This window comes from Colias croceus, chromosome 24 (assembly GCF_905220415.1).
Source record: "Colias croceus chromosome 24, ilColCroc2.1".
Classification (NCBI taxonomy): domain Eukaryota; kingdom Metazoa; phylum Arthropoda; class Insecta; order Lepidoptera; family Pieridae; genus Colias; species Colias croceus.
In genome coordinates, this window is record NC_059560.1 from 7,878,638 (window position 1) to 7,890,790 (window position 12,153).

General features: G+C 37.9%; 1 protein-coding gene across 1 annotated transcript in view; it reads right to left on the minus strand.

Annotated features, from left to right (window-relative positions):
• Positions 1 to 1,755: 1,755 nt before the first annotated feature.
• The window catches only part of LOC123702960 (octopamine receptor beta-3R-like), a 36,994-nt gene continuing 26,596 nt past the window's right edge, over positions 1,756 to 12,153 (minus strand). The window contains exons 3-4 of the mRNA XM_045650824.1: positions 3,936 to 4,047; positions 1,756 to 2,751 (exon numbers count right to left, since the gene is read on the minus strand). Of these exons, the coding sequence (XP_045506780.1) occupies positions 2,535 to 2,751; positions 3,936 to 4,047 (329 nt within the window). The 3' untranslated portion in view covers positions 1,756 to 2,534. The remainder of the gene's footprint in view (positions 2,752 to 3,935; positions 4,048 to 12,153) is intronic.

Below are 12,153 nucleotides of genomic sequence, written 5' to 3' on the forward strand. Positions count from 1 at the left end.
TCCACCAAAATTACAAATGAACATATATACGATATTTAAATATGCGATGGTATAACAAGATTTATTTTTATTTAATGTTTTAGTACTGATTGACGTCATCCTACCATAATAAATACAGTAGATTGCAGACGATATAATTCCTCAAGTCTACACAAACAAGCTTGCATGTTCCAGCGAAATAAACTAACGGGAGGGGTTGAGATTCATTGAAATATTACTTCGTTTTCCCATTACAGGCTGATCGTAAATTTTGTGCACTTGAGCGATCATAGCTACTGGATAAAAATTTATGGTTTTTTGATCATAGTTATAATGGCTTTTATCCCAAAACTTTTTCAATTTCCTGAAAAGATCGATGACAAAGAACCTAGTAGGAATCATTTCAAAATAGAAGTCAATACTATCACACAACTGTTATCTAAATATCTTTGCTTGTAAAAGGGATTTTAATAATGTCCTTGTGCTGTCCTATGTTGATTTGAACGAAAAATTGTTATAGCCCATTAGAATGTCATCAACACAACAATATTTTATAGATATATTGTAGAGTTATTAAAAAACTCATCAGTGATTTCCCGTTATTATATTTCCTTATAATGACCCCCTTGGTCTAAAATATTTTATTTTTATGAAGTCGTGACTGTTAAGCTAAAACGCATGTTAGTATTGAATTTTTAGGAAAAGCTAATTTTGATTTATGGGACTATAATTATTTTAGTTTAGCAATAATCATCAGACAGAAGTTAGGATAGTAAAAGTTAGAAAGCTAAAACTTAACAGACCAGTTTGTAATTAGATAAATGCTTTAACAATTGTATATTTTGTTTTATTGTTAAAGTTTCTAGATAGTTCAGAAAATCTAAAACCAATTAACAAAATTATGACTTATTCTGAAAGAATAACGTAGGCTTCAAAATAAAGAAACCGGATTAATCTGTACCTACATAATTCTGATGCATAAAAATAAAAATGTAAAGATAGTACACTCGTATTTTTCCTCAACAAAATTTACGACAAGTTTTGGTTATGATATTTTTGCGGAAAATTTCATATAAAAATTCTTACGGTCGCGTCTTTTATACGCAAGTTATATGATGTTAACATTACTGTTTTACGAACTAAGTATTAATTTTAAATAAACCAAATTTTTATAATACTTATCCTACTTTTAAGTATGTTTGTCTTCTGTTGTATGAGATTTAAGTAGTCAATAGAAATACGATTATTACAGGAAGCAGAAAATGTAATTTTCCTACGTTTAAAAACTTATTTCCTTTGTTAGAAAATAATATCTATTAGCCTTTCCGGTGTGATCCAATTAAAGCAGGTTAGTGTTCTAACAGGAAGTATCGCCTTGAAGGAACCTTAGATTTTTTCTACAAGAAAATAGAACTAGAAACTACATCTTTAGCATAATAAATTTATGAGGATTATACTCGTCATCTTGTACAAATAATCCACATAAGCTGTACTAATTGCTTCAATATTAATGTAATAACTAAATCTATAGGGTGAAACTATTATCCTATCATATTATTAACCCGTTCAGATTAAATTTTAATACAACAGATTTATACTCGCTCCATTTATTAATTTTTAATTACATCTTTTATCTAACGTTTTCACGTTTTCTAATTATCAAATAGATTAATACTTTATTTAAAACGAAAGAATAGAAGAATATAGCACAGAATATAGTGCTATAAATCCTCATTTAAAACATTTATAAGAGCTTTCTTGTCACGTACTAGTGACACCTATACATTAACTTCACAATTAATAGTAATTTTTATTATAATTACTTATAATAACACTAACTTAGTGTAAGTTATTGCATTTACATTTGAGCAACTACTGTTCACTAAAATTACGCACAAGCAAATAATACTTAACAAAATCACGTTTCACAACGATCAAAAAAGTCATAGCAAAACTATCCGATACTAAACGGCTGAAACGATTTTCACAAAACTCGATCGTTAAGGCCAATATTGGGATTGGCCATATAGAAAACAAAATGTAGGATAACTTAATATTCCAGTCTAGTGTAGTAATCGTAATTTGTAGCCAAATATAATACAAGTTGGTTTATAACCGTATCTTTAGGTACAGTAATAAATAAAAATTTAACAAATTATCTTTCCCACGAGAAAACCCCAGACTATATAAGATGTTTCCGACGTAAAAACAATTCAGAAGGTCGTTTCAGCCATAAAATAAAACCACTGGTCGATCAGCCTTCTAAAATGAACACATCCTCCTACCAATTACACTAAATAAAATTCTCAAATTAATTCTATATAATACACAAGAACACTAAAACGTAGAAATAAAATTGATATGATCAACAAACGTTTCGCTTATAATAATTAAATAAATGATATTCAAATCTTGCCATATCTTATACAACTTGTAGACTAGGAAACCTTAACGCTTACATGAAAAATGAAAATCACAGTCCTTTACTTAACATAGTACAAAGCTTAACCAAACATCATAATGGTGTTAAAAGTGTGCGACTAAAAATCGCAGGATCAGACGAAGTGCGCGTTACTCGTGTCTTTCCAACAATGAAAGCAGCAGGGCAGGGCGCACATGAGAGTGTTCTTGAAGGCGTCTCGGAAGTCGCGGTTGAAGTAGGCATAGATGAGAGGGTTCAGGGCGGAGTTGAAGTAGCCGATCCAGAACAGGACGCCGACGACCACGTCCGGCGTGTCGCACGGCTCGCCGCACACGTTTGTTGTCACGTACCTGTACAGAGTGGCTTTGAGAATCACTTTGGAGTGTCATTGTGAAGAGAGTGTTATAATTTTTAAACATAATTTTATAAAATAAAGAATAGAAAAAATTCGATCACGAGGCGGGACTCAAACCCGCATCCTTTCGCGCCAAACTGGGGCGGACGCCTGACCAATTCAGCTACTCGTGACCCGCCAGAGCGATTGAATTTATTCTATTCTTTCAGTTTTATGTGTCTAAGGGACACACCGCGCACCATCTATTGAGATGATTAACAACCATCTCAACCAATATGAAACATTTTTCAGTGAATACAATATTGTAACGATGGAACATGGATGGAACGTCTATATTTTATCAAAAACAATGTTACTGTCTTTTATTATTCATTTTTTGAATTATATCGCAACAATATTAAAATTAATTATCGTTACTACACATAACAACAGCTAACATCTTAATATAAATTTATATAATTGATCATGTGTGTTCGACGTGTTTCAGAACAACACGTGTTAAAATTGATTAATTAACCGCGCTTTTCTTATTAGAGAAGTTGCGAGAAACAAAGTCTTGAAACTGAAAGAAACCTTATAATCTGGTAGCGAGCAGAACTTTATAAGAAATATCTAATTATCTCTCTGCTAACTTTTCGGGTGGTATCTTGAATTAAACAACTGCACAACTTCTCAACTACAATGGTGTCTGAACACAATTGTTGAATTATTCATTCTGTTAGTTAAAACTTATTTCTTTTACAGTAAAATAAGACTTGCATTTGGAAAAGTTTATCACAGTATGTGTATATATTATCATATGAACGAAAATTAACACTACCCACTTAAATTATTAGGTATCATATGAACGAAAATTAACACTACCCACTTAAATTATATGTAGGTTCATAATATTGAGAAAATGTATGACATTTTGTCAATATGTAGAGTTTTTATTTTTAAATTACATGCACTGTGAAATGTATGTCTATGCAACATAATATTTTATGATATTTATGAGCCAATCGATAAATATAACATAATATGTGTTGGTACCTGCATAACGTGAATTTTAATTAAAATATTTTAAATTAATTATTTAAGTACTTAATAAAATTATTTTTCCGAATATTATGCCTTTATTTTATTGAAAGAAAAATTCCAGTCACAATGTCATTTAATTTTAACATTAATACATACCACAGAAAGAACGGCAGCCAGCACAACAGAAAAGCGCCGACAATGATGCCCAGTGTGCGCGCCGCTTTATGCTCCGCGCGCCACGACTTGCCCGCCGCGCGCAAACTTGCACCTAACAACATACAATTTAGTTATTTTATATCATGAAAAATTACGTTTAAAAACTAAAAAAAAAACATGAATATATTGTATTACCACTGATGATATGTGTACAAATTTTTTCCGATTAAAGAGAGTCAAAAAAGTGTCTAAGGGACTCGTTTGCTTAAAAATATATCTACAGGTAAAGCTTATAATATAAGCGTATTAAAAATAATATTATATCCATAATCTGATCTGAGTGTGTTTAAAAAATTTATACGTATATTGACGATATAATAGCGCTTCTAAATGGCGAGTTGAATAATTTAATGAGTTTATTTCAGTTGAACTTTATGCTTTATTAATAAACAATCAATCTTTCAGAAATAAACTTTGGACGTGTCGGTAATGTGAATTGGACAGCATAAAACATATTTCTTTGTAATTATAGAAAATAACTTAAGCTGTTGGCTGTATAAAGAAATAGAAAGAAGACACGCAAGAAATATCTCCATTAAAAATGCTTTTTGTCGCAAATCAGCTAAAAATAACTTAGATTTCCATCTGTATTTTATCACTAAGTACAAAGTAAGCCAGAAGTTGTTCGGCCACAGCGTGAGGATATCATTATTCATGGAGCTACTTATTCTCGTTCTTAAGAGCTCAGAGTTGCTAGTTCCACGATTTACTTAAAGTTTGCTAACGCTTGTCTTTGGAATACTTGCGGCTGTGCGCGCGAGCGAAGCGAAGGCGATAGCGGTAGAGATAAGAGGGAAAGAATATAGTGGACCAAGTTTGATATTATTCCAATTTGTAATAATTTTTATATATTTTGTACCTAATTTAATTAGGCTTAAATAGTCAATTTGTCCATGATTTGAAAAGAGCATCTGAGTATAAAGTTCCTTGGCGGAGTTTTGAGAAACTACATATTAAGTACGTAGGTACTACGTATTATGGTAAATATTACTTAATCTGTAAATTATGATGATTCAAAAGCAAAAAGTTTAGATGTAGATATAACTAAGTGGATGAGAGGCGAAGAGACGAGGACTTAAACGGTAAAGTATTATGGAAATAAACGTAATGTTATTATTTATTTTCCTCTTCGCATAAATGTTTACGATGGGGTAAAGCAATTTGTGAGCATCGGGAATTACGCTTCCTTTAAAATAAACATGAAGATGTTGTAATAAGAGAAATATATTATGTATTCAATATTATGTAAGGCTTTCATAATTCCTCTACCATAATTTTCTACCATTTTACATTTACGACATTCCCCAAACCGCAATGAAATACAACAGGAAACTTAGCTCATTTTACAAAAATAACGTTCACATTGCACAAATTCACAAACATTGTTCCCACAATTCACACATTCCAATATTGTGGTGCAGTTTTCAATATTTTCCTCTCCCATTATAATATGACTCGTTCGCGGGAATTGAGTCCGTGACTCGAATACGACTTGAATAACTTTGCGGGTATTCCGCACAGCTCGGGTTGCGTGCTTGTATTTTCATGAATTTTAAACTTTACATCTGATCAATATACGTTTGAAACTTGGTACCTATACCATTGGTTTATTTGGAAGCATGTTCGCTTGAAGAAGGATGATTCTGGGGGTTTTACCATGTAGTAATGTTATTTCTAGTGTGTGAAGTGATGGCGCTAGACGATCTATATAGCGCTGTCATTTTTATACACTGGATATAATACTGCTTTAAGACATCATGGTACGGGAGCAGGTTGTAATTTTGAGTAAAAATTAGTGAACTTGCACAGATAAGTACTTTACCACAATGTATTATAATATAACAGTTGTGCATACGCATTCCTTCTGATTGGTTGTGTTTGTAATAGCTTTGTCTTATCTTCGTACCTTATCTTATCTTATCATTGCACGGCTCGACCCGCGGCCGGGTCGAGTCAGCGCACTATGGAAAACGAACCGTATGACTTAGACAATACGGGCGAAATTGGTGGAGTTGATATTGCGGAGAATAATGTAAGCGGATCTGAGGAACGTATTATTGAAAGCGGTGATGTATTAGATATGGGAACGGAGGATGTGAATAGGAAGAGGTCGAGGATACGGGAGGAGAATTCGTCGGAGGAGGATTGGAATATTGTTTCTAGAAAGCGTAAAGTTGTGCGTGCAGGCAGTAGAAACGAGATGGAGGAAAAAATTGAAATAATTGTCACAAGCAGTTCTGTGTTACCTAAACAGTTCACATTAACCCGTTTATTCAGCGAAAATAAGATTGGCGGTATATCTCGTATTAAATATTTATTGCAATATAAAATGAGCATTACATTCGAGGAGGAGAGATTTGCAAAGCGTTTTGTTGAGTGCAAGGCTTTTGAAGATTTGGGATGGAAATGTCAAAGGTCATCTGAGGTGGGGATGTCGTATGGAGTAATAAAAAATATCGAATTGGACGTTTCTGAGGAGGAATTATTGCGTAATATATCAAGCAACATCGAACTAATCTCTGTAAAGAGATTAAATCAGAGAAATTTTAATGACAAGGGTGTGGGTTCTTGGGAGAAGTGCGAAGCTATTCGACTGTGTTTTAAAGGGTCAGCTCTTCCCAGTCATGTATCTATTTATGGCTTACGTATCAATGTGGATCCCTATGTTTTTCCTGTCACGCAGTGCTCTCGATGTTGGAAGTTTGGCCATAGGCGTTTGGTGTGTCCTTCTAAGAAAGTTGTTTGCCCCAAGTGTGCTAATAACCACGAAAACTGTACAGTTACATCATTCTGTTGTGTTAACTGCTCTGGTAACCATATGGCACTACAAAAAATTTGCCCGGTGTTTAAAAAAGAAAGGAGATTACGAGAGATAATGTCAGAGTTTAACTGCACCTACAAAAAAGCGCTTACTATTTACGTGCCTCCTAGCCCAATACCTGTAGAATTACCGGAACCTACCCCCCTGATTTTACCTGACTCTATAGAGAATCAAGATGTTGTCGCAGAAAAAAATGAACATCTAATGTCTCATCTGTTTGATACCCCCCAGCCAGCTACATCGGGTAATATTGGTATCCGCCGGAAGCAAAGGAGACAGAAAAATGCCATGTCTGGACGAGACACGCCATTTCCCTCGATGGAGAATATATCTTCGGCACAAATGGACATCCAAGATCACACACCTCAAAGACAACAACAGCCACAGCCTTCAAGACTAAGTGAGGAAGGTCGAAAGGAACTGGTGGAGGGATTAAGTTTCTTTCGCCTCTTGGCGAAGTTGTGTAATGTCGCATTTGGTAAACAATCACTGGACGAGAAAATTCATCAAATAGTTACAATGTGCACGCAGTGGATTATATCTAAGGTAGTGAGTAGTTTTTCAATTGAAGATCTATTTGAGTCATTAAAAAATAATGGTTGAGGACGATCGAGTTAGCATTATTAATATTATACAATGGAATTGCCAAAGTTTACGCCCTAAGCTCATTAGTTTGGAATCTTTATTAAATCATGAAAAAATTCATGTTGCCGTGTTAAGCGAGACATGGCTTATGCGTGAGTCTGATTTGAGAATAAGTGATTATAACATTTTTCGTTCCGATAGAATAGATGGTTATGGTGGAGTAGCTATTCTCACGCATAAGTCTGTTAAGTGTACCTATAGTAGTCATCAAAGTTCGAATGTTGGTATTGAATTGTTGCATATCAAAATTCTTAATTGTCGGCATATTGAGCATATTTTGAGTGTCTATTGCCCATCCACTGTCCCGACTTCTCAAAATGACTGGGATTATGTGTTTTCTGGTTTCGGTTGTAAGACTTTAATTCTGGGTGATTTTAATGCACACCATGTTGGTTGGTCTTATAAATCTGATCAAAGAGGGGCACAGGTTTTGAACGCATCGATAGATAATAACTTTATTTACTTAAACAATGGAAATTTCACAAGATTGCGGCTCGTTGATGGTATTCTACAACAATCCACTCCTGATATATCATTTGTCTCTACAGATTTGGCAACTTTGTTTTCTTGGAAAGTCACTAACGAGTCATTAGGAAGTGACCATTTAATTATAAAGCTGTCATCGTCCACATATGATAGGAGATCGTTTATTAAACGTAGAAATTTCAATAATTGTGATTGGGATGCCTATACTTTATTTTTAGAACAATCATTTAATAATTTTAACATTCCCTCAAATTTACAAGACTTTTATGATTTATTTGAACAAACTTTGGTATCTGCTGCTGATAGAATAATTCCATACAAGAAAATACCCCAATTCTTTTGTGATAAGTTTAAACCCAAACCCTACTGGAATGCAGAGGTTTCAAAGGCGGTTGCTGAACGTCGTTTAGCTCTGTCAATTTTTAGAAGCTGTCCTTCTCCAGCAAATCTAGACGTACTCAAAGAAAAGATTTCTAATGCTCAAAGAATTATTCGGGTCGCAAAGAATAAATCTTGGCAGCGCTTTTGTACGTCTATTGATCACTCCACCTCATCTTCGGACATGTGGCGTAAAATGAAGTGGCTTAAAGGGCATCATGTTAGATCGACTGGATACATGGTAAGCAAAGATAGGGCGGAGGCTTTACTTGTAAATCTAGCGCCTATGTATGTGTGCCCTGCACAACCCACCTTTTCGTCCAGGAATACTAAATTAGAATCAGCAATAACTATTCAAGAACTAGATAATTCTATTAAAAAATCGGATACTGCTCCGGGGTGTGATGACATTTCATTTTCAATGATACGACACTTACCGCTGGTGGGGAAGCTATTATTACTTCAACTATACAATTGATGGGATGTAAGGGAGCACAACAACACCTCAGTGCTCCAATAGTCAACCTCACCTTCCCGCGGTGCATCCTGTTGAACAACGGACGAGGCTCTGACGACCGACTGATGGCGGTATAACCATCCAAATCAGCATAACAAAATCTAACAGGACAGCAATGGGCAGCAGCATTGCTGTTTCGAAATGTTATGCACTGCGGTCGCCAACCCGCATGCCCAGCGTGGCGACTATGGGCATTTACCAATTATGGCAAGCTATTCCCAACCACGGCCCCCAGTTCCCGGTAGTTCTACTATTCCCGGCTACGGCGGCGGTCGTGGTAACGGTAGAACAGGGGGTGCGAAGAATCCCCGGGATACGGTAGGCCGCCAAATCCAACTGACCCTTGCAACGTATAACGGACGCACGCTACGGCTCGATGAACACCTTGTGCAGCTCGAAGAGGAGTTAAGTAATATAAAGTGGCATATTCTTGGGTTATGCGAAGTCCGAAGAGAGGGAGAGGACACCATAACTCTTGAATCGGGACATATCATGTACTTTAGAGAAGGAGACCGCCTTTCTGAAGGTGGTGTTGGGTTTCTGGTCAACAAAGTCGTCTGTTCCAACATTGTAGAAGTCGCAAGTGTATCGCCCAGGGTTGCGTACCTCATACTTAAGATCTCTAAGAGGTATAGCCTTAAGGTGATCCAGGTTTACGCACCAACTTCGGCACACTCTGACGAAGATGTAGAAAAAATATATGAAGATATATCTAAAGCCTTACATTACACCAAAAAGGCACACTACAATGTTGTGATGGGGGACTTCAACGCTAAAGTGGGAACGCAAAGTTGCAGCGAATCGGCGATAGGACCGCACGGTTTTGGAGTCAGGAACCAGAGGGGTCATATGCTGGTCAACTTCCTCGAAAAAGAGGGACTGTATTTGATGAACTCTTTCTTCAAGAAACAGCCCCAAAGGAAGTGGACCTGGCAAAGCCCCGATGGTAGGACCCGTAACGAGATTGACTTTATCATTACGGACAAAAAACGCATATTCAGAGATGTCTCAGTGATCACAAGGTTTAATACGGGCAGTGATCACCGTTATCTTAGAGGCACTCTGAATATCAATTGCAAGTTAGAACGAAACCGATTGATAAGGTCAATACTCCGGCCCAGTTCACTTCAAACCGTTCTTGAATCTGAAACTTTTCAGTTAAAATTACATAATAGATACGCCTCCTTAGAACCCACAAATGACGTTGATCAAAAACTCCAACAAGTCATTGATATTCTCAGGGATGAAGGTAAAGGGTTGTTCAAAATAAAATCCACCGGTAAAAAGTCTAAACTTTCGCGGGAGACCCTGGCTTTGATGGACGAGCGACGCGATAACCCACAATCAGCTTTGCAACAAAGGCTATTAAACAAAAGGATATCCACGATGGTTCGGCGCGACCTTAGATCCTATAATACTCTTGCAGTGGAAAAAGCAATTGAGCAAAATCGCGGATCGAAAGTGTTCGCGCAAAACCTTGATAGATCTTCACTGACAAAGCTGACAACATCTACGGGGAGCGTCTTGACATCGAGGCCGGAGATTCTCGCGGAGGTTGAAGACTTTTACAGCCGCTTGTACACTTCACACAAACCTAAGCCAGTACCATCCAATAAAGACCCCAGAGCTACCTTAACTCGCCATTACACCGATGAGCTTCCCGAAATCAGCCTAGACGAATTGGAGTTGGCCCTGAGGCAACTTAAAAACGGAAAAGCCCCTGGAGATGACGGAGTAACTACGGAGCTTGTAAAGGCAGGTGGAGCTCCTGTCCTAAAACAACTAAGAGACCTGTTTAATTCTGTCCTCTTCACTGGGAGAACTCCGAAGGCGTGGAGCGAAAGTGTCGTGGTGCTGTTCTTTAAAAAGGGAGACAAAACCCTCTTAAAGAACTCCAGGCCCATATCACTTTTGAGCCACGCCTATAAATTGTTCTCAAGGGTCATCACCAACCGTCTCGCACGAAGATTTGATGAGTTTCAACCTCCGGAACAGGCCGGGTTTCGCAGTGGATTCAGTACCATAGACCACATCTACACAGTGAGGCAGATTGTACAGAAAACAGAAGAATACAATCAGCCCCTGTGCATTGCTTTTGTGGATTATGAGAAAGCTTTCGACTGCATCGAGACGTGGTCTGTTCTGGAGTCCTTGCAGCGCTGCCAGGTAGACTGCAGATATATCGAAGTGCTGAGATCTCTGTACGATGCCGCAACCATGTCCGTCCAAATCCAGAACCAGCGTACCAAACGTATCCATCTACGGCGAGGCGTGAGACAAGGCGACGTAATCTCGCCGAAATTGTTCACAAACGCGTTAGAGGATATGTTTGGGACACTGGATTGGAAAGGACGAGGCATCAATATCAACGGTCAGTACATCTCACACTTGCGATTTGCCGATGACATAGTCATTATGGCTAAATCGCTGCAGGAACTCAAGCAGATGCTGAATGAACTAGCCGAATCCTCCTTACGCATCGGTCTCCGCATGAACTCAGACAAAACGAAGATCATGGTCAACAATCATGTTTTACCGGAGCCGATCATAAAAAATGGAGTCTCCCTAGAAATTGTTCAAGAGTATGTATACCTAGGGCAAATGCTCCAACTAGGTAAGAACAATTTCGACGGTGAGATCAACAGGCGGATACGGCTGGGTTGGGCGGCTTTTGGAAATCTCCGTCGAGTCTTCGCGTCGTCACTACCACAATGCCTCAAGACAAAAGTATTTAATCAGTGCGTCCTATCAGTCATGACCTACGGAGCCGAGACGTGGACACTAACAGTACGACTGGTCCACCAACTTAAAGTCGCTCAGCGTGCTATGGAGAGAGCTATGCTCGGTATTTCTCTGAGGGACCAAGTCCGGAACGAAGTAATTCGCCAGAGAACGAAAGTTACCGACATAGCTCAACGGATTAGCATGCTGAAGTGGCAGTGGGCCGGTCATATGTGCCGCAGAACGGACAACCGCTGGGGCACACATGTACTAGAGTGGAGACCGCGGCTCGGCAAACGTAGCGTAGGACGCCCTGCTACAAGGTGGAGTGACGACATCCGCAGGGTTGCTGGGCCAAACTGGCGACAACGAGCGAGTGACCGGGCGCAGTGGCGTGCCATGACTGAGGCCTATGTCCAGCAGTGGACGAACATGGGCTGTTAATGATGATGATGATACAATTCATTTTTATTAGTTGGTTTTGTGCCCTCCCAATGGCAAACAGCTAAGATAATTCCTATTCCTAAACCTAACTGCGAAGTCAATACTCCGCCTACATTTCGTCCTATCGCTTTGTTATCGTGCATTTG